General features: G+C 45.2%; 1 protein-coding gene across 1 annotated transcript in view; it reads left to right on the forward strand.

The window, feature by feature from the left end:
* Positions 1-794: 794 nt before the first annotated feature.
* Dhx8 (DEAH-box helicase 8) overlaps positions 795-22,117 on the forward strand; it is a 35,428-nt gene continuing 14,105 nt past the window's right edge. Inside the window, exons 1-15 of the mRNA XM_032912360.1 lie at positions 795-942; positions 6,406-6,491; positions 7,260-7,332; positions 7,727-7,812; positions 9,596-9,705; positions 10,063-10,464; positions 11,363-11,507; positions 11,598-11,801; positions 12,389-12,476; positions 14,084-14,181; positions 15,887-16,034; positions 18,984-19,165; positions 20,318-20,512; positions 21,341-21,526; positions 21,615-21,825. Of these exons, the coding sequence (XP_032768251.1) occupies positions 795-942; positions 6,406-6,491; positions 7,260-7,332; positions 7,727-7,812; positions 9,596-9,705; positions 10,063-10,464; positions 11,363-11,507; positions 11,598-11,801; positions 12,389-12,476; positions 14,084-14,181; positions 15,887-16,034; positions 18,984-19,165; positions 20,318-20,512; positions 21,341-21,526; positions 21,615-21,825 (2,362 nt within the window). The remainder of the gene's footprint in view (positions 943-6,405; positions 6,492-7,259; positions 7,333-7,726; positions 7,813-9,595; positions 9,706-10,062; positions 10,465-11,362; positions 11,508-11,597; positions 11,802-12,388; positions 12,477-14,083; positions 14,182-15,886; positions 16,035-18,983; positions 19,166-20,317; positions 20,513-21,340; positions 21,527-21,614; positions 21,826-22,117) is intronic.

Raw genomic sequence — 22,117 nt, forward strand, 5'->3', positions numbered from 1 at the left:
TCTTATATTTTTACGCAGAATATGAAGATATGGGAAACCCTTCACATCCATTGTGAGTAAAGCTTTGCTAAAGGGAAAAGAGTCGGGACACCTGAATTTATGACCTCGGGCTCACAACACAGCTGAGATTTAGAGAAGCAGGTTGTAAGAGGACTGAGGGAACTGCTTGAGATAAGCTTTGCTGGAACACTCGCGGTTTGGGGGATAATAGCACCTACCGTTTGTAGTGTGCCTACTCTGGGTCAGCCACTTTGCGTAGCTATTTCATTTAGTCTTTACCTAAGCCATTTAGATAGTATTATCCGAGTTTACAGACGAGCAACCAGAATCTATCGTTTGCTGGTGTAAGGTCACTTGAGAGCACTTGACAGTCTCGAACTAAACTGATCAAGGACAAGTCAATTTGCTTTTCCCAGGCACAGTTCTGTCTGGTCTCCCTCACGAAGATCCTAATGAGCAGGCGCAGTCCGTTCAGGTGAACGTCTTTCGGGTTCCCTTGCATAGGTCACGGTCGCCCTCTGCTGACGTAGTGCAGAAGCGCGCTGAGTGTAAACGTTAAGGAACGTAAAGGCAAGGGAGTCCTCTCAACCGATAGAGGCCGCCACTCAACGTACAACTTAATTCAGTGAGTCTGGCCCGTCTATGAGGACTTCCTGCCAGATCTCTCTGATCCATACGGAGACAGACAACTTTCTTGAAGTCACTGTAAACAAGAGATGTGAGCCGACCCGGAAGTGGAAGCTGTAACTTCGCGTTCTGGCCGACCGGAAGGAGACCAAAGGGAAGTTGTAGCCATGGCTGTGGCCGTGGCCACCGCCGGGGTCCTAATGGGCTCGGAGCCTGGCCCCGCGGAAGAGCTCGCTAAACTCGAGTACCTGTCTTTGGTGTCAAAGGTTTGCACGGAGCTGGACAATCATTTGGGCATCAACGACAAGGATCTGGGTGAGCTGGAGAAAGGTCCCTATTCGAGGGAGGCAGGAGAAAAGCGGTTGTTGGGCCGTGGGTGTGTGTGGTGTGTCTGTCTGTCTGTCTGTCTCTGCCATCGTGACTTGGGCACCGGGAACGTGTGTGTGTGTCTGCGTGTGTCACTGTGACTTGGGCTTGTCACTGTGACTTGGGCTTCGGGAACCTGTGGCGGTGGCCTCTGCTTGAGAGCCCTCCAGACCGAGCTGTTAAAAACCATTACTCTGAGCTGCCAATGAAGTCTGGGGCAGCCATCTCTGCTTGGTATTTGTTTTCCAGTTCTAGGTGGTTTAATAGCTTTAATAATTTTTAGATGCTCACGAAATATTTGGGTAGCACTTCATCCACATTATCTTGTTTGATCTTCGCTACAGTGAGGCAATAGACAGCATCTACTTTGAGCTTGTGCTTTCTGCCGCGTTCTTGACTAGTCACATATTCTTCTCTCTCACACACTCATTGTTTTGGGGCAAACCATGATTAGGGAACCCAGAAAGAAAATAAGAAAGGCTTCGGACCCAGATCATAATATATACATAGCCGGATCCCTTATGAAAACGAGAGGCCCTGTATGCGAGAGCAGTTCTGTTCGATTGGTACAGGGTTGCTTTATTTGTTGTTAAATGAAGAAAATGATTATAGATGGAGGAAGGTGATTGAAAGAGTGTCACCTGTTTTTTGTTTTTAATTGAGTATTTTTTCCTTTCTTTTTCCTTTATATAAGAGGGTGTTTTTCTCGAATGTGTGTCCATGCATCATGTGGGTGCCTGGAGCCTGCAGAGGCCAGAAAAGGGTTTCAGATCCCCTGGGACTGGAGTTACAGACAGTTGTGAGCTGACATGGGGGTACTGGGACTAGAACCTGAGTTCTCTGGAAGAGCAGCCAGTGTAGGCTTTGAGCCATCTCTCCAGCCCCAAGCATTCTATTTTATGTGCACAAGCGTTTGGTTTGCTTTTATGTCTGTGTATCACCTGCATGCCTAGTGCCCACAGAAAGTTTCGGATGCTTTGAAACCGGAATTACAAATTGTTGTGAGTTGCTGTGTGTGTTCTGGGAATTAGGCCCAGGTCTTTTAAATTGCTGAGCCATGTCCGGTCTGTCTGTCTCTGTCTCTGTCTGTCTGTCTGTCTGTCTGTCTGTCTATCTATCTCACTGTATATCTCTTGCTGGTCTGGAACTCAAAACTTAGAACCAAGCTGGCCTCAAACTCATAAATATCCTCTGGCCTCGAAATCACAGATCTCTTCTGGCGTCTGCCTCCAAAGTGCTGGAATTAAGGTGCTGGCCAGCAAATCATGCAGACTGTTTTTTAAAATGAACATGTGAAGTCATCAAGTGGAGAACTCCAGGGAAAGGGATGTTTGTTTCAAGAGAGCTCAGGGAGAGCTGGGAATTGGTACAGTGCTTGCATGAGATCGTGGGGTAGCAAAATAAATAATAAACCACCATAACAAAAACAACAACAACACACCCTGACAACAGGAAATTCAAAGATGCCACAGAAGGAGCTGTCTCCTTATCCACGACATAGAATGTTATCTCTTTTTGCTGGGTTAGCAGATGGCACCTAGGATGTCCCCCAGCTAATAATACATTTCGGGTCACGTTTTCTCCCAGTCAAGGTGTGCCTATTTTTACAGATTGAGCATCCCTAGTCTGAAATTTGCACCACTTTGATCTGGTACCAACATGAATCTGTGAGTGTGAATGTGCTGCTGCTGCTAGCTTTGAGATTAGCTATTTGAGATTAGTCAGGTTGCCTGGACTCCAACCCTGGCTTCATCAATTACTGGTTAGGGTGCTATTTCAAACATCAGGACAATAGTGACTGCCTACTTAGATTGTTGTAAAAACTTGGAAATAACAATGCAAGTAAGTAATGCAGGCAAGTAAGCTTCAAAATGTATTAACTATAGGCATTGCTATTAACTTGTAATTATCTGTAAGCTATGTCCATGTACTTGGGTGGATTTGGCTTTTTCTGAAAGTCATCAAAAGTTAATGGCAGCCAGGCAGGCACCTATAATCTTAGGCCTTGGGATGTGGAGGCTGAATGATTAGCAATTCCAAAGTCATGCATAGATAATCTGAGGGTAGCTTGGGCATGTATGTGAATCAGGTATGATGCTATCTCAAAAACAGCAACAAAATTAACTACAATAAAGACATCCTGTTCATATGTGCAATACATATAAAAATATGCCAGTCAAATTTTCAAAGATTTATTTTAACTATATATGTGTATGTATGCATAATTGTATGAGTGTTTTTGCTCACATGTTGATCTCCCTGGAGCTGGAGGTAACAAGTAGTTGTGAGCCTGGAAAGTGAAATAAGGTCTTCTGCAAGCAGAGGATGTGCTCTTAATTACTGAGCCATCTCTTCAGCCCCCATGTTGGTTTTTAAAGTTTTACTGTCTGGAGATATGGCTCGTCAGTTAAAGAGCACTCAATGCTTTCACAGGAGACCTGAGTTCAGTTCCCAGCATTCACATCAGAAGGCTCACAACCACTTATAGCTGCAGATTCAGGGAATTTAATGCCTTCTGGCCTCCAAGGGTATCTGCATGCATGTGTGCATCTTTACCAGTGAGGTACCATTTTATCACTGCTATGAGACACCATGACCAAGGTAACTCTTAACAAAGAGTTAAGAGTTGGGGGTTTGCTTATAGTTTCAGAGGTTTAGTCTATTATCATGGCAGAGAGTGTGGTGGCAGGTATGCAGACATGGTGCTGAGATGTAGCTGAGAGCTCACATCCTGATCCACAGGCATGCACACACACACACACACACACACACACACACACACACACACACACACACACAGAGTTTGGCATGGACTTTTGAAATTTTTCAACCCCTACTGACAAACTTTCTCCACCTTCTAATCCTTCCCAAACAGTTCCACTAACTGGGAATCAGGCATTCAAACCTATGAGCCTCTGGGGCCATTCTCATTCAAACTACCACATTTACTCCACTTGAAGATTGTATCGTCTAGTAATAGCTAGCTGATTTCCTTTTTATAGATTGGGTCTGACCTTCCAGAAACTGTAGAATGTGTTCTTCTCTTTGTGTGTATGTGTGTGTGTGCATGCGGTGTCTCTGTGTGTATGCGTGTGTTTGTGCTTTCATATGTTGTCTTCCTAGAGACTGGCAGTGTGCATAACTGCTAGCTTTATGATTAGAGGGTATGTACTCTCTCGGACAAATCGGCCTTCCTAGTGTAAATGCATCTAGAGCTTGGTTGAACATTCTGGAGTAATATCTTCTTTTCATTTGTAAAGTCCACCAGAACATCCATGAACAATCTCTCAACCACTTACATTTTTTTTCCTTTGAGGGCTTTTTTCTTCAGCCCATCAGTCCACTTCCGCTCCCAAGAATGTTTTTTCTTTTCTTCTTTTTTTGGGGGCGTCGACAGGCAGGGTCCCACTATATATATAGCCCTGGCTTGCCTGGAACTCACTATCTTGAGTAGACCAGGTTGGACTAGGACACAAAGCTCAGTCTGCCTCCTTCCCGAGTGCTGGGAATAGATTAAAGGTGTGTAGGATTATGCCTAGCTCTGTTTCTCTCTCTCTCTCTCTCTCTCTCTCTCTCTCTCTCTCTCTCTCTCTCTCTCTCTCTCTGTGTGTGTGTGTGTGTGTGTGTGTGTTTTCCCTGCTTCTATGTTGTGTACCACTTTTGTGCAGTGCCTGTAGAAGCCAGGAGACAGTGTTGGATCCCTTGAAACTTATGTTACAGACAGTTGTGAACCTCCATTTCGGTGCTGGGGATTGAACCCAGGTTCTTTGGGAGAGCAGCCAGTGTCTTAACTGCTGAGCTATCTCACCAGCCCTGTTTTTCCTTTTAATTTATTATCTTTATTTTGATGTCTAGCCTGTGTCCCTGGTGGAATCCTTGGTTCTAGGACACAAACACCTGGCATGGGTAGCCTGGTACTAAAAAGGCATGCTTTTCCTGTTTCTTCTTTTTTAAAGATTATTATTAGTATTTTTTTTAAGATTTATTAATTTATTATATATAAGTACATTGTAGCTGTCTTCAGATACACCAGAAGAAGGCATCGGATCTCTTTACAGATGGTTGTGAGCCACCATGTGGTTGCTGGGAATTGAACTCAGGACCTCTGGAAGTTGGGTGCTCTTAACTGCTGAGCCATCTCTCCAGCCCTATTATTAGCATTTTATATATATTAATTAATTAATGCTGGAAATTGATACGGCGATCATTCTTTAACCAGCTTTCCCCCAAGTAAACACACAGAGACCTTTTGATATTTCAAAGCTTAGGTCTTACCAGGCAGACTCTCAACTGGTTCCTCTAAGTTAACCCGAACACTTAGCTCCGTCCAGCCTTGGCTAGATACACCTTCCAGGCCGTGATCACGACCGTCATCTCCTCTCCTCTCTTCTGGAGAAAAGCCTTCCTCTTTTTTTCTTGCCTGCATCTTTTTACCTCATTTTCAGCTACTGGTCAGGAGTCAATGCCTGCTTTCCTTAGTGCTCCGGACTCTTTTTCTCTGCCCTCCAAACCTAGATTAAAAGGCATGGCTTTTGTCTCCCTCTCCCAACAGCTGCCAGGAATTTGAGCTAGTCTGTCCTGTTGTTTGGTTTCAAACACTAGTAAAACTTTTGAGCTTCCCAAAAAACTAAAAAAAAATAGATTTTCTTGGGGCTAGAGGGACAGCTCAGCAGTTAAGACAGGGACTACTCTTCCAAAGGACCTGGCTTAAGATTCCTGGCACCTGGGCTGGAAAGATGGCTCAGTGGTTAAGAGTACCAACTGCTCTTCCAGAGGTCCTGAGTTCAATTCCCAGCAACCACATGGTGGCTCACAACCATCTGTAATGAGATCCAATGCCCTCTTCTGGTGTGACTGAAGACAGTGACAGTGTACTCATATACATAAAATAAATAAATCATGTAAAAAAGAAAAAAGATTCCTGGCACCCATGTCCATGTGGTGTCTCACAGCTGTCTGTATCTCCAGTTACAGAGGGTATTACCTTCTTATGGCTTCTGCAGGCACCAGGCATGAAGTGGAACACAGGCATAGCTGCAGGAAAACACCCATGCACATAAAATATTTAGGGCTAGAGAGATGGCTCAGCGGTTAAGAGCACTGACCGCTCCTCCAGAGGTTCTGAGTTCAATTCCCAGCAACCACATGGTGGCTCACAACCATCTGTAATGAGATCTGATGTCCTCTTGTGTATCTGAAGACAGCTACAGTGTACTCATATACATAAAATAAATAAATCTTTAAAAAAATCTTTAAAAAATAGACTTTTTCAAAGTTCTTTCTTTGCTTCAAGTAAGTAAAGTTAGTAGTTTTTTAAAGACAATTGAGTAACCTGATTAGTTTTTAATATCTTAAAACAATTTTTGGATGGAATCCCCATTTATAATTTCTTTTTTTTTTTTTTTTTAACAGCTGAATTTGTCATCAGTCTTGCTGAGAAAAATACTACCTTTGATACTTTTAAGGCTTCTCTGGTCAAAAATGGTGCAGAATTCACAGTATGTATATCTGAAGAGTCTTTGTTTTCTTTTTGTTTTGGTGTTGCTACTGAATTTAAATTTTGATAGGAGTCAATGATTTTTAAATAGGAAGGAGCAGTTTGTATATACCAATTAAATCGTCCAATGTGCAAAGTTGTGTTGCTGGTTAGGGAGCCAGATTTCCTCCATACTTTCCTAGGAGAATGCCACAGGGTTTCCATCATTAAGTCTCTGAGGACGTTGACACTCGTGTTCTGAGAGTCAGGATGTCAGGAACCATAGAAGTCTAGTTTGGAGGCAGTTTTAAAAGATGGGAAGAAAAATGGTCTCTGGGCATCATCCAAGCCAGTGGTTCCCAACCTTCTAATGCTGCAACCTTTTAATTCAGTTCCTCATGTTATGATGACCCCTGACCATACAATTGTTTTTTGTTGCTACCTCATAACTGTAATTTTGCTACTGTTATGACTCATAATGTAAATATCCGTGTTTTTTGATGGTCTTAGGTGACTCCTAAAAGGGCTGTGACACACAGGTTGAGAGCTGTTGGTCTAAGTTAGCTTTTTGCTGTTCCAGGCTGACCTCCTGTGCTTTCTTGCCCCTGTCAGCACATGTGTGTGCATAAGCACACTTCCCTCAGCACACTTGCCCCTGTCAGCACGTGTATGTGCATAAGCACACTTCCCTCAGCACACTTCCCTGCAGCAGACCCTTTGCCTTTCCTGTCGTAATATTGAACGGATCCACAGGCTAACATGTTCTGTCTTGTGCTTCTTTTCTTCCAAGGATTCTCTTATTAGCAACCTGTTGCGTCTCATACAAACTATGCGGCCTCCAGCAAAGCCTTCTACTAGTAAAGGTGAGTAGGGCTTCCAGCTGAGCCGAGCCTCCAGCAGGGTCTGGGTGGTGACATCCCTGTAAACTGTACTTTGCTCTCAGCTGTTGCTAAGCAAGAGAATGAATGCTCTAGTCACATTCTGAGACACTCAAATGACGACTGATATGCCCCTTCCCCTCCTTCATGGGCACACAGCTTGTTGAGGCTTTCAGAGTCAATGATTTAGACAGTCAAGCTGAACTGTTGGTAGTAATTATGTGATGCATGTAGTAAAATGCTGTTTATTTTCCGTTAGACACAAATCTAATGTTGAAGTTATTTTATTCACCAATAATAACATTAAATATGTCTGTCTGTCTGTCTGTCTGTCTGTCTCTCTCTCTCTCTCTCTCTCTCTCTCCCTCAACCCTTTCAGATCCCGTTGTTAAACCCAAAACTGAAAAAGAAAAGCTGAAGGAACTCTTCCCTGTCCTTTGCCAGCCAGACAACCCTTCAGTTCGGGTACGGATGCTGTTTGGGGAATGTCTGCCCAAAGTGTGTGTCCTCTGTCCCTTTCCTCCTCCTCCTTAGAGACTATCTGGATTTTAACTTTGTGTCTGTTGTGTGATGTTTTTCTGAGCAAGAGTATAAAAGGGTCCAGAGAATAAGAGTCAAAGGTCATGAGCTTGGATGAGCTTGGGCACTCAGAAGCAGAGGTGAAGGGATATCAGACAGGCATGAAATGACTTAAGATTCTGACATAGATGCCCAGTGTACAAAATTAGAATTTTTTCTCATTTATACTTTTCCTTTTTTTTTTTCCTTCGGAGCTGGGGACCGAACCCAGGGTCTTGCGCTTGCTAGGCAAGCGCTCTACCACTGAGCTAAATCCCCAACCCCTTCATTTATACTTTTAAAAGTGTAATTTTTTATATGTTTTTATTTTTAAAAGATTTCATTTTAGGATAGCTGTGTTGGTGAATTTGTTTAATTCCAGCATTTGGGAAGCAGAGGCAAGAGGATCTCTGTGAGTCCAGGGCCAGCCTGATTTATATATTGAGTTCTAGGACAGCTAGGGTTACATAGGAAAAAAAACTTAGAAAGAATTTACTGAGTACCTGTTAATTCCAAAGGTTGGATGAGAAAGCCCACCAACCCAAATCATGATCAAATTAATTAAAGCAAGCAGTTAATTAAAGCAAGCCTTTTTATTTATGGACATAGGCTGCCTCTTCCTAAGGTAGGGCTCAAGAAGTCAGCATTGGGCATGGAGAAGACAAAGTTTTTATAGCTCAGGGGTAGGGGATTTCCAAGTGGGGGATTTGGCAGGCAAATAGGTGGGGTTACAGAAGCAGAATGTAACAAGGTGTCACAACAGGTGGTTATAATAACCTTTTGAAACAAAATTAGGGTTGCAAGGTGCTCATAACTACTTTCTGAAACAAAGACATGATCGCCATTCCTGGAGCAGGCAGAGCAGAACCATTTGTAGTTAAGGTTGCCAGTGGGACATAGCCCAATCCTTGAGGACAGATTTAATCCTAACCAGGAGTGAATCTAGTTTGCCTTTATTGTAAGCTGGCTTTCAAGCCCAAGATGGAGGCAGGCTGGTTCATCATGCTCGCCGTGTACCAGGCAAGCAACAGTAAAGAGAGCAGATAAGGTTTTCTGCTTCTTGCAGATTACATGCTATGTTTGAATGGAGAGTAGGGAATTAGTATGTCAGTAGCCTGCCTAGTAGGAGAGAGGTGGGTAGTAAACAATCGGCACCAGTATGCCCTGGTCTTTATAGGGGGTTGGTTCCAGAACCCCCAGGTACCAAGAACAGATGCTCAAGTTCTTCAGACGAGATGAGTACAATGTTTGCATGTAGCACACATGCACCCTTTCACACTTTACATCATTTCTACATTACCCAGCACGGTGTAAGCGCGGCGAAAGTAGCTGCTAGGCCTTACTGCTTAGGTCCCAGGAAACCTGTGAACATGCAGTTGTCTGAATCTAGGATATAGGCCTTGTCACTACAGAGGGCCAACATCTGTGTCACGGTGCACACAGTAAAGACTGGGCTGTAATTTGACAGGAAAGGGAATGCAGAAAGAGTGCTGCTTTTTCTAAAGTTTTTATATCTGGGACCAGAGTGATGGCTCAGTGGGTAGAGGTGCTTGTGAGCATGCCTGACGACCTGAGTTTGGTCCCCGGGACTCACATCTTATTGAAGGAGGGAACCCACAGGCTAGTGATGCGAAGGAGGGCAGATCCTTTGTTCTCCTTCTCATTACTTTGCTGCCCTCTGACCCTCTAGACCATGTTGGATGAAGAAGACGTGAAAGTCGCTGTGGATGTTTTGAAAGAGCTGGAAGCTTTAATGCCCAGTGCAGCAGGCCAAGAGAAACAAAGAGACACTGAGCACAGGTTTGTCCTTACGTCCTGTTCATTCACGTGTAGTATACTGTGACAGTTGAATTTTGTGGATCAGTTAAGCAAACTGTGGAGAAAGTGTATAGGCTCTTAACCGGCTGTGTATTAGGTTGGGCTTCATTGCTCTAGGCTAAAGGTGTTTATACCAGAAATGCTACGGTGCTCAGAAGTTAGAGATTGGAGCTGACGGAGACCAACTACATCTAAGTCATTACTGGCCTGTGGGGGTGTGGTCCAGTTCAGAGGTTAGGTTTTCTAGCTTATACAGAGGACACTGTCCTGGGTGCTTGGGGATGTAGAGGTGAATTGGGTTGATTTCTTTTTTCAAACAGGTCTTTGTTGATTTATTAGGGACAGGACAAAGAAGAAGAAGAGGAGTCGGAGCCGAGATCGTGATCGAGACCGGGAAAGGGACCGAGACCGGGACAGAGACCGTGACAAGGACCGAGAACGAGATAGAGATCGAGATAGAGATAGAGACCATAAGCGGAGACACCGATCACGCTCTCGGTCACATTCTAGGACCCGGGAGAGGGCTAAGGGGAAATCTAGATACAGGTCTAGGAGCAGAAGTCAGAGTCCCTTCAAAGATCGGAAAGACCGGGAAAAGTATGGGGAGAGGAATCTGGACAGATGGCGGGATAAGCATGTGGACCGCCCTCCTCCTGAAGAGCCTGCCATTGGAGACATTTACAATGGCAAAGTGACCAGCATCATGCAGTTTGGCTGCTTCGTGCAGCTGGAAGGCCTAAGGTAATGGTTGTATTCTCTCACATCAGTGTGTACACCGGCTTTTACTGCTGAAGTGGGAGTGTGTGTTCATAGTCTAAGACGCTACCACAACTACACTTAGTCAGTTCACGTATGCCGGGTTATTTTATTAGGAAGTTAGACTTTTTGTTGATTTCTTTTAATTATTTTTTATTTTTGAAATGCAGTCTGTTTTCCCTGGCTGTTCTAGAATTCTCTGTGTAGACCAGGCTGGCCCCAAACTCTGAGAGTTTGCCTCTCACCTGTGTCTGCCTCCCACTTGCTTAGATTAAAGGTGTGTGTTATAATGTTTAGCCTTTTGGTTGATTTTTATTTTTTTCAAGGGCTTTGAGTGTAGTAGGCAAGATCCCTGCCACATTCTTAGCCTTAGGTTTTTTTTTTTTTTTTTTTGATTTTGAAATGTCCCAGAGCCATTTATTCCTTCCTCTGCCCTCAGTAGATCTGTCCTTTGCCGATCGTGACAGTTGGGAATTGATCTCTCGCTTCCTTCTCAGTCTGTATCTTTCTCTTTAGGGGGCGGTGATGCTAACACTAACGTCTTGGTGCTCTTTTGTGAGCTTTCCTCTTCCTCCTCTTCTTCCTCTCCCTCCTCCTCCTCTCCTTCCTTATTTGTGTGTATTATGCTCATGTTCATGTGTGGCACTTTACCAAGTGGGCCATCTTACCTGTTTGAGACAAAGACTCACCATTGTTGGCAGGGCCTGTAACCTCAGACTTCCTGTGTCCCAGGCTGGACTGGAATTCATGCTCTTCCTGCCCTGCCTCCTGAGGCAAAGATTTCAGGCCCATGAAGACTGCTTTGTTTAGGTGCAGCAGGAGTAGAAGTCAGTTGGACAAAGTTATGTTAGGCTTATTTCAGAGGTGCTTCACTTTCTCTCAGGAAGCGGTGGGAAGGCCTGGTGCACATTTCTGAGCTTCGACGGGAAGGTCGAGTGGCCAATGTGGCTGATGTTGTGAGCAAAGGCCAGAGGGTAAAGGTCAAAGTTCTGTCCTTCACTGGGACCAAGACCAGCCTGAGCATGAAGGTGGGTGATATCTCTAGTCTTTCCACAGCCGATAGCCCAGGGTGTGTCAGAAGACAGCAAGTGAGCAGTTCCCTTCTTACTGTGCTTCAGGATGTGGATCAAGAAACAGGAGAAGATCTAAACCCAAACAGACGCAGAAATCTGGTTGGGGAGACCAACGAAGAGACGTCGATGCGGAACCCAGACCGACCCACCCACCTCTCCCTCGTCAGTGCTCCTGAAGTAGAGGACGACTCACTGGAGCGCAAGCGGCTCACCCGGATCTCTGACCCAGAGAAGTGGGAGATCAAACAGGTTGGGGGCTCAGAGTCATTCAGCATGGAGCATGGTAGTTAGGAGAGTGGGCCCTAGATATGGCAGCCTGTGGCAGCATCTGTCCACCAGGGCCAGAGGTGGTGGCGTGGGATTAACAGTGAGCAGAGTTGAACCTTAGTACCTAGCCTGTGGTGACTGTGATTGTTGTTATTTTCCTCGTTCTTCAGTGAGCATTAGAGTGATGGTGTGTCAAGCTCTGGGTAGCAGTGGGCTGCAGAGACAGGTTCTATGGTTCGTGCCCTTGAGGGACTCAGCACCCAGGGCAGAGACAGGGCTAAACAAGTAACTGTAGGGCTGCATGCCACATGAAAGAGTGCCAGGAGCTGTGGTGGTAAGGGAAGGCACCAGTAACCCTTCCTGGGGACAGTGCCTCTGAGCCCACGCCTTCAGCGCCCTGTTGTGCTGGTCCCTGGGGATTGGACATGTGGCTCACTCTGACTCTTACATGCTGGGCTCCAAGAGCAGACTCCTCGTGTGACATCTCTGGAATGTACACTGAGAAGAAGGGAGTTTTGATGGTAGCTGCAGGTCTTAGTTACAGTGCTGCCTCCTCCTGCCCTCTCTAGATGATTGCTGCCAATGTGCTTTCCAAAGAAGAGTTTCCAGACTTCGATGAAGAGACCGGCATTCTCCCTAAGGTGGATGATGAAGAAGGTAGTCTGCCACTTGGGTTAGCTGGAGGAGGGGTTGGGAGGGTGATTGCAAGTTGCATTGCTAGAGCGGGCTGTTTGTGGTTTCCCTCGTGGGTATTCGCCGTTTGTTCCCTGACTCACGCCTCATCTTTGGATAGAAGCACGTGTTTACACAGTCAGTTACCTGTTCCTTTTGTTCATTATGTAGTCGAGGCTAGACTTGGTCCCCCTCTCTCTCTCTTAATTTTTTTAAAAGATTTATTTATTTACTTAATGTATATAAGCACACTGTAACTGTCTTCAGACACACCCGACCCCATTACAGATGGTTGCGAGCCACCATGTGGTTGCTGGGAATTGAACTCAGGACCTCTGGAAGAGCAGCCAGTGCTCTTAACTGCTGAGCCATCTTTCCAGCCCTAGACTTGGACTCTTGATTTTCCTTTGTCAGCCTCCAGGGTGCTGGGATTACATGCATGTGCTGTCTACCCAACTTTACTACTTTAGGTGCATATGTATTTAGTTTCCAGACGTGTGTGCATGTGCGCGTGCGTGCGTGCGCGCGCGTGCGTGCGTGCGTGCGTGCGTGCGTGCGTGTGTGTGTGTGTTACTATTGTTATTATTTGTTTTTTTGAGATGTACATATCATGTAGCCCAGGCTAGCCTATAGTTTACTATGTGGCAACAATGATCTTGATCCTCCTGCTTCCACTTCCAAGTGCTAGGTTTATATGCATGAGCCACTCGTGGCTCTTAACCTTTAAATACTTTTTCCTTTGCGGTGCTAGGGATTGAACTTGGCCCTGCATATATTAGCAGGTACTGTCTCTGAGCTGCAGCCCCCTTTTGTATTATGAGGTTCCTAAGTTTGCCTGTTACACCTGTGTGGAAGACCTTGTATTTTTCAACATGTAGAAATGCTAGATGAGGTGGGGCGCAGTTGTTACCTCAGCTCTGAAGGCTGAGGCAGGACCATTACAAGTAACACCATCTAGAATATCAGAACAGTTTTCTTCACAGGCTTGGCTTCTTTTGACAGCAGTTTTAATCAGTTCTTTGACTGGAGCAGAAATGCCCTAGCAGTGGGTGTGGGGAAAGAGGAGCAAGTCACCTCGGGTAGAGTTTTGCTTCTGCTGATGTCTTTGGACCTGGGACGCTATTTCTTTAGTTAAAAAAAATACATTTGCTTGTTTAGTGTGTGTGTGTGTGTGTGTGTGTGTGTGTGTGAGAGAGAGAGAGAGAGAGAGAGAGAGAGAGAAAGAGAGAGAGAGAGAGAGAAACACATGTGCTGTGGTCCCATATGGAAAACAGAACAACTTGCCATAGTTGGTTTGTCCTTTTACCACGTAGGTCCTGAGGGTCAAGCTCAGAACATCAAGTGACTTTACACTTAGCCATATTGCCAGTTTTGGGAAACTATGCTATGTATGAAAGTGTGCCTCTGGGTTTGCGTGCCTGTGTGCCTGTCTGTGTGCATGCATAGCTTTCAAAGGACGGCTTGCAGTGTGTGTTCACTCCTTCCATGTGGGCTCCAGGAATTGAACTCAGGTACTTGCGAGCCTGAAATTAAACTTTTTGATGAAAATGACTGTCCTCTTGTTTTAACTACCTTATTTGGTGAACGTTTAGATGAGGATCTTGAAATTGAACTTGTTGAAGAGGAGCCTCCGTTCCTGAGAGGGCACACCAAGCAGAGCATGGACATGAGCCCCATCAAAATCGTTAAGGTGAGAAGGTGGGGCTTTTTACCTGGAAACATCCACCAGCTTGTTTCCTTAAAGCAATGGCTTAAAGCATAAGCAGGAGTCAGGCCACCTGATTGCAAACCAGGTCTACATCTTGAAAATGGAGAATGGCTCAGCTCTATGCATTTGCCTGTTTAATCTTTTTTTTTTTTTTTGGTTCTTTTTATCGGAGCTGGGGACCGAACTCAGGGCCTTGCGCTTCCTAGGCAAGCGCTCTACCACTGAGCTAAATCCCCAACCCCTGCCTGTTTAATCTTTGTGCATAGTTACTGTGTTTTGAGCAAAAGCAGAGAGATAAGCAGAGGGCTTGTTCTACCATTGTTGCTGTGTTTAGGTCCTTAGGGCTTGAGTCTCTGCTGCCCTGGAGGACAGAACACAGAGTGCAAGGCAGAATCCTTAAAAATTTTGGTGTGGAACAGGTAATCTTAAGGGTGTGCAAGTCCAGCTATCCTATATAATACTCATAATGGTGGTTGGTTTGTTTCTTGAGGCGAGGTCTTACTATGTAGCCCTGGTTGGCCTGGAACTCTCAGAGATTACCTGCCTCTGCCTCCTGAGTGCTGGGATTACAGGTGTGAGGCACACATCCCGCTGTAATCCACTCTCTCAGTGTTCTCACGTGGTCTCATAGCTGCTTGCGTTGTTAGGGATGGGCAACTCACTAACCTTTAAGGATGCCCATGATGGAGCTGATTTTAATTCTAACTGAAACTCCCGTATTACCCTGAATTTTAGTCCTTAGGGTTATTAACAATTCTTTTCCATTTCTCCTCCCAACTGTGTATGCATGTACACATATATATGTGTGTGTGCAGGCATGTGACCGCACCGCAGTTCACACATGGACGTTAGATGACAAGCTGACACTCCCCTTCCACCTTGTTTGAGACAGGGTCTCTTGTTCACCATTGAGTACACCAGGCCAGCTGGCCCTTGAGCTTCAGGGGATTTCTGTCTCTGCTTCCCATTTCATTGTAGAAATGCTGGGATTCCATAGATATATGCTGTTGTCTGCCTTGTGTGGACTCTGGGGATCTGGACTCAGGTCCTCACACTATGGCATGAGCTTCACTCACTGAGAAGTCTCCCCAGGATTTCCTTTTTGTGTTGTTGGTTTTTTTTTTTTTTTTTTTTTTTTTTTGAGTCAGGGTCTTGCTGCTTGTTATGTAGCCAAGAATGGCCTCAAACGCCCAGTAATCTTCCTCAGCCTCCTGAGTTCTAGGATCTTGGTCTGCACACATCTTGCTCCAGTCTTTTGTTCTGTCCTTTATGCATCTAAAAGTAGCATCATCCCTTGCTCTAAGGGATGATTGTTCAAGCTAAAAGTTCTTTCACTGATAGAATTTTATTGTGTGTTCCAGATGATCCATTGATTTTCTGTAGCCTGAGACATGGATGTGAACTTTATCCTTCTAGTGCTTCAGATGACAGTAGTTCTACCTCGTCTGTATTTTTTAGACAGAGTCTCATTCTACCTCGTCTGTATTTTTTAGACAGAGTCTCAATCATGCTGCCCTGGCCGGTCTGACACTGGCTCTGTAGACCAGGCTGGCCTCAAACTCACAGAGATCTGCCTGCCTCTGTCTCCCAAGTGCTGGGATTAAAGGCAAACAGCACTGTGTGTGCCCAGGCTAACCGTCCACCTTTTCCTAGATACTCAGTGTTTGCTGTTTTTCCTCTGTTTTAGAACCCAGATGGCTCCCTCTCCCAAGCAGCCATGATGCAGAGTGCCCTGGCCAAAGAAAGGCGGGAGCTGAAGCAGGCCCAGCGGGAAGCAGAGATGGATTCTATACCCATGGGGCTCAACAAACACTGGGTGGACCCCTTGCCTGATGGTAAGGCTCCAGAGTGTGGACCTTTTTTAAAAATAAAAAAGGCTTTATGTATATGTAACAGTTGATACTGTAGACACAAAGTGAAAATTTAGCCTTGGTTTTCTTTTTGTATTGTAGCTTTTTTATATTTCATTTCTTTTTACAGTTTACTATCTCCTCTAAAAAATTATTTTTAGCTGGGGCTTGGTGGTGGTGCATGCTTTTAATTTGAGCACTTCAGATGCAGAGAGGGCAGGCGGATCTCTTGAGTTTAAGGCCAGCCTCTGTATGGTGTTGATCCCCTGGACCTGTTGTAGGCAGTTGTAAGCAGTTGTAAGTTGCCCGACATGGATGCTTAGATCTGAACTCCGGTTTTCTGGAAGAGCAGCAACCAGGCCCTTTGAAAAATGGTCTTAATCATTGAGCCACTTGTAAACAGTTGTTTAAAATAAGTATATCAATAACCTTGGTCAAATCATTACAGTGGCTGAGTTTTTTTCTAAATGACTTTTAAGATTTATTTTAAAGATAGTCTAGTGTAAGGGCTAGAGAGGTATCTCAGTGGTAGATTGCGTACACAGCATACATGAAGCCCTAGGATCGATTCCCAGCACAAGGGGAGAAAAGAGTAAATTATGAGGCGGATGGGGTTGCCCAAGCCTATAATCCCAGCACTTTGGAGGTAGAGGCAGAATTAAGAGTTTGAGGCCGTGCTGGAGGGTAGTGGTGCACATTTTCAGTCCCAGTACTCGGGATGCAGAGGTGCAGGGGATCTCTAGGTTTGAGGCCAGCCTGGTCTACAGAGCAAGTCACAGGACATTCAAGGGTACACAGAGAAACTGTTTTGGGAAAAAGAGAAAAAGTTCAAGATGAACTTCAATTACATTGGGACAACCTGGGCTGTGTTAGACCCAGTCTCAAAAACAACAAAGGGGCCTGGAGAAATGGCTCAGTGGTTAAAAACACTGACTCCTTCCAGAGGTCCTGAGTTCAGTTCCCAGCAACCACATAGTGGCTCACAACCATCTGTAATGGGATCCAACGTCCTATTCTGGTGTCTGAGTACAGTGATAGTGTACTCACACACATTAAGGAACAAAACAAAACCCCAAATAAAACAAAGAGTGAAAACTACAGTCTTTTATGTATACTTGTATAAGGTTGAATGTATGTGTGCATGCTATATGCATATGGATGCCCTTGGAGGCAAGGAGGGGGCATCAGACACCCTGGATTAAGAGTTCCATGCTGTGGTGAGCCACTTAATATGGGTGCGGGGAACTGAACTGTGTCTTCCTCCCGAGTAGTGATGTTCTTAGTGGCTGAGCTTCCTTCCATACCTTGTTTTTGTTTTTTGAAATGTGGATGATAGGTGTTGTGCCTGAGTGTTATAGCTCTGTACCTTGTATGTGCTTGGTGCTCATGAAGGTCAGAAAAGGGCATTGGATCCCGAGTTACAGGTGATTGAGTGCACCATATAGATACTAGGAATCCAGTTTGGGTCCTCTGGTAACCACTGGTTATCTCTCTAGCCCCTGATGTATGTTTGTTTGTTTAAGATAGGGTTTCATTATGTAGTTCTGGCTGACTCTAAACTAACGGTAGCTTAGGCTGATCTTAAACTTGGAACAGTCCTGCTTCGGCCTCCTATGTGCTGGGATTGCAGGTGAGAGCCGCCATGACTGTCTAGAACCTAGTCTTTCATAGGGGTTTAGAGAGTATGTGATGGCAGGCAAGAAATGGCCTGTGTTAACCAGTTTTCAGTAGACAAGACCTTTGAAAGCCTGTGTGTTGTGCTGAGTGTTGAGGGATGAGGCAGGATTGGCAGGTCAGGGCTTTGTAGATGGTTTTAGGTATCTGGGCTCATCCTGAGTGCATCATGGAATGTAAAAGTGTCCTAAGCACGAGTATGGCATCATCAGAGAAGAGGAAATATTTGAGAAGTGTAGATTGTTGAATGTTGAATGTATTGAATATTGGAATATTGAATAGAAGAAGTGGGAGTGGCCAAAGATGGCTTCCAGGTCTACTGTGAGCACCAGAGTGATGGTGCCTTGGGGTGAGATGAGGAGCAGGTGTGTGGGGAAAGTGACTGCTGAGCTGGACCTGTGTTTCAGGTAGCCAGGGGACATCTCAGTTGAGGTATCAGGAATGCTCAGAAGAGGGCTAGAGCTGGCCTTTGCTACTTTGTGGGTTCTTCTTTTTCTCATCTTTTATCTCCTGTTTTATCCCCTATCACTAGAAAGGACAGGAAGAAGGATAGATGTGTGTGTGTGCGGGGGAGACAGAGGCGCAGAGAGAGAGGGAGATCCCAGTTTTACTATGTAGCCCTGACTCAAACTTACATAAATATGTACTTAAAGATGTATTTTTACTGTTTTAAGTTAAATTTAAGTTAAGTGCTTGTGTATGGGTATCTACCCACAGTTAGAGGTGCTGGATCCCCAGTGCTGAAGTTACAGGCAGTTGTGAGCCACACATCTTGGGTGCTGGGGTCCTTCGGAAGAGGAGCACGCTGAGCTCTCTCTCCCGCCCCTGAGACTGAAGTGTGTTTTTACAGGTGTTATTGTCAGCAGGTTTGTAACATTTTTGTGTTTGAGAGAGCCACCAAAATTCTCTTTATCTTGCTCATTCTTTTACTCCTAATTCAGGCTGCAAATTTTAGGGTTAACGTTGAAAACAGCAGGTGGAGGAAACCAGGCCCAAAGCACCACACACTGTATGAGGTGTCCAGCGTGTGCCAGCCCGAGAGAGAGAGAGAGAGAGAGAGAGAGAGAGAGAGAGAACGAGAACAGACTAGTGGTGTCTGGGAAGGAGATTGTTTCTTTTGGAGGGATGAAGGCGTTGTAAAATCAGGTGGTGGTGATGGCTGCGAAGCTTTGGAGGGTTTTAGAAGGCACTGAGCTAACACTTGAGAAGATGGCGCATGGCAGGAGCCTGAAACAGAACTCAGTTTGTTTTCCTTTGTAGCGGAAGGCAGGCAGATCGCTGCCAACATGAGGGGGATTGGGATGATGCCCAACGACATTCCTGAGTGGAAGAAGCATGCCTTTGGGGGCAACAAAGCTTCTTACGGGAAGAAGACCCAGATGTCAATCCTTGAGCAGAGAGAGAGCCTGCCTATCTACAAACTGAAGGAACAGCTGGTGCAGGTGGGAGGCCATTTTGGGGTGAGGGATGGGGTGTAGAATGTTTTCTAATTGGGATGTGTATTGGGGTATTGGAACTCAAATCTGATCAAGCACTGTTCTACTAAGCTGTATCCCCAGACTTATCCCTATTTTTCTGTGTGTACTTTTACCTATGTACGTGTGTGGTTTAGGGGCCAGGGCACGTGAGGGGTCAGAGGACGTGTTGTGGGTTGAATGTCTCCCATCTTTTTTTTTTTTTTTTTTTTTTAAAAATTTTTTTTTTTTTTTTATTTAAGTAAACTTTAGCTTTTTTCAAAAACACCAGAAGAGGGCATCGGAACTCTTTACAGATGGTTGTGAGCCACCATGTGGTTGCTGGGAATTGAACTCATGACCTCTGGAAGAGCAGTCGGGTGCTCTTAACCACTGAGCCATCTCTCCAGCCCGAATGTCTCCCATCTTTATGTGGGTTCAAACTCAGGCCTGGGCTGAGGCATCTTAGACATTGAGCCATCTCTCTGGCTCCTTCCTTTATCTTTCTTAGGCATGGCTTCATTCTGGCTAGCGTAGGCTGATGGGGAACTCATCTGTATCCCAGCTGGCCTCAGAGAATGGCGCTCCATCCTCTCACCTCAGCCTTCCCAGTACTGTGGCTGCAGGTGTGAGCACCACCCGACCTTTAACACTTCCTTCTGAAATGGGCCTCATGAGCGTGAACTACTAATGCTCCTGCCTCAGCTTAGGATTATGATGGGTGTGCACCACCCATGCAGTGCTAGGAATCAAACTGTGCTGCCAACTGAGCTACGTTTCCCAAGCCCTTCATTTTGGTTTTCCGAGACAGTCTCATATGTCCTAGGCTGACATAAAATCTACTGTGTAGCCTAGGTAGGGCCTCAAACTAAAAAAAAAAAAAAAAAAAATCCTCCTTCCTGCGTGGTGTTTGCCTGTGTGTATGTCTGCAGCATGTGCATGTGTGTATGTCTGCAGCATGTGCATGCCCGTTGCCTGCAGAAGTCAGAAGAGGGCACCTGGACTACTGAGCTGCAATGTGGATGCTGGGATTTGAACCCAGGTCCACTATGAGAGCAGCCAGTGCTCTTACTGGCTGAGCCACCTCTCCAACTCCTGTGGCAATTTTTAACAAATACATTTATATTGTGCCCCTTTCAGGCTGTACATGACAATCAGATCCTAATTGTAATCGGAGAGACAGGATCTGGGAAGACAACACAGATCACCCAGTACCTGGCAGAGGCAGGCTATACTTCCAGGGGCAAGATTGGGTGCACCCAGCCCAGAAGAGTGGCAGCTATGTCTGTGGCCAAAAGAGTATCAGAGGAGTTTGGTTGTTGCCTTGGTCAAGAGGTAAGTGGTTGGAGAAGTTGCTGTGTGAATTTCAGAAGAAAAATAGACCGACCCAAATACTTTATCTATAAAACGAGAATATTATTACATCTTTTTAGATTCCTCCCAAAGGAGGGAGATTTTCATTGTCATCAAATAATTCAGGTTTAAGTCCAGAGCAGGGCAAAGTTTACTAAAGGAAACCGCTGTGATCTGTAATTCCCTCTCTAGTAGGAGTATGAAGGCCAGTGTACCTTACTTTTGCTTCTTTGTGGGATTGTCTTTCTTTTACCCTTTAAACCCCATAACACTAGATAAGAGAGAAAAATGGATAGAAAGGAAAGGAAAGAGATCCCTTAATAAAATCAAGGTTTGGTAAGGGGGCGATGTTATTGTTAGACTACTTCCTGCTGATTAGGGGCCTCCAGTTCCTTGGGGTAAGTTTGATCTTTGCTGTTAGGATATCTAATTTTTTTCTTGTTATTTTGTGTTTTGGGCATGACTGCTTAACAAAGCTGCTCTGTGACCAACAGCCAACACCATTCTGGGGCCCTAGCCTTTATATGTCCTCTGAAAAGTCCCGAGAATTTCAAACGTCACACAGTTGCAGAAACGATCTACAGTTGGCAAAATCATGGCCCTGCTAGAGCACGAGGCAAATTTTTGTCAGCTTTTGTGGACAATCTGAAGCAGCCCCATATCCCACACCTGGGATTAAAATGAGGACATATTCTTACAATATTTCTGAATTTTTTAAAGAAATCAGAGTTCTAAAATTGTCACTAAAGGCCAGTCTGATAACGTCACAGAGAGACCCCATGTCTTAGGTCTTCTTCTGCCCTGCTGTAGGTAGGCTACACCATTCGATTTGAGGATTGCACCAGCCCAGAAACAGTCATCAAGTACATGACAGACGGCATGCTGCTCAGAGAGTGCCTGATTGATCCCGATCTCACTCAGTACGCCATCATCATGCTGGACGAGGCACATGAGAGGACCATTCACACAGATGTGCTCTTTGGGTTGTTGAAAAAGGTAAACACTGATGTCTGGGAATAGGATTTGAGTGCGCTGTGATGTTTTGCTGGTCTTTTTTAGTAAGCCATCTTGCATTTCCCTTTAGACAGTTCAAAAACGACAAGACATGAAGTTGATTGTCACCTCAGCCACCCTGGATGCAGTGAAGTTTTCTCAGTACTTCTATGAAGCACCCATCTTCACAATCCCTGGTCGAACCTATCCAGTGGAGATTCTGTACACAAAGGAGCCCGAAACAGACTACTTGGACGCCAGCCTGATCACAGTCATGCAGATCCACCTGACAGAGCCGCCAGGTGAGGGCGGAGTCTGTCTTCTGCTAGTCTTATGAAAACACACTTTAAATTTGTTGTCTCGTAAGCCTCAGGCATGTGTGTTTAGAATAGTAATGGAAATGTTTAAATGCCCGTATTTAAGTGTAGAGGGATCATAACCTCTTGGTTTACTCATTTTTGTGGATTTTCAAGACAGGGTGTCTCTTTATGGCACTCTTGGCTTTTTAGAGTTCATAGTGTGTGTATTTCCCCCCTCCCCGTGTGTGTGTGTGTGTGTGTGTGCGTGTGTGTGCGTGTGCGTGTGCGTGTGTGT

This window comes from Rattus rattus, chromosome 9 (genome assembly GCF_011064425.1).
Source record: "Rattus rattus isolate New Zealand chromosome 9, Rrattus_CSIRO_v1, whole genome shotgun sequence".
Classification (NCBI taxonomy): domain Eukaryota; kingdom Metazoa; phylum Chordata; class Mammalia; order Rodentia; family Muridae; genus Rattus; species Rattus rattus.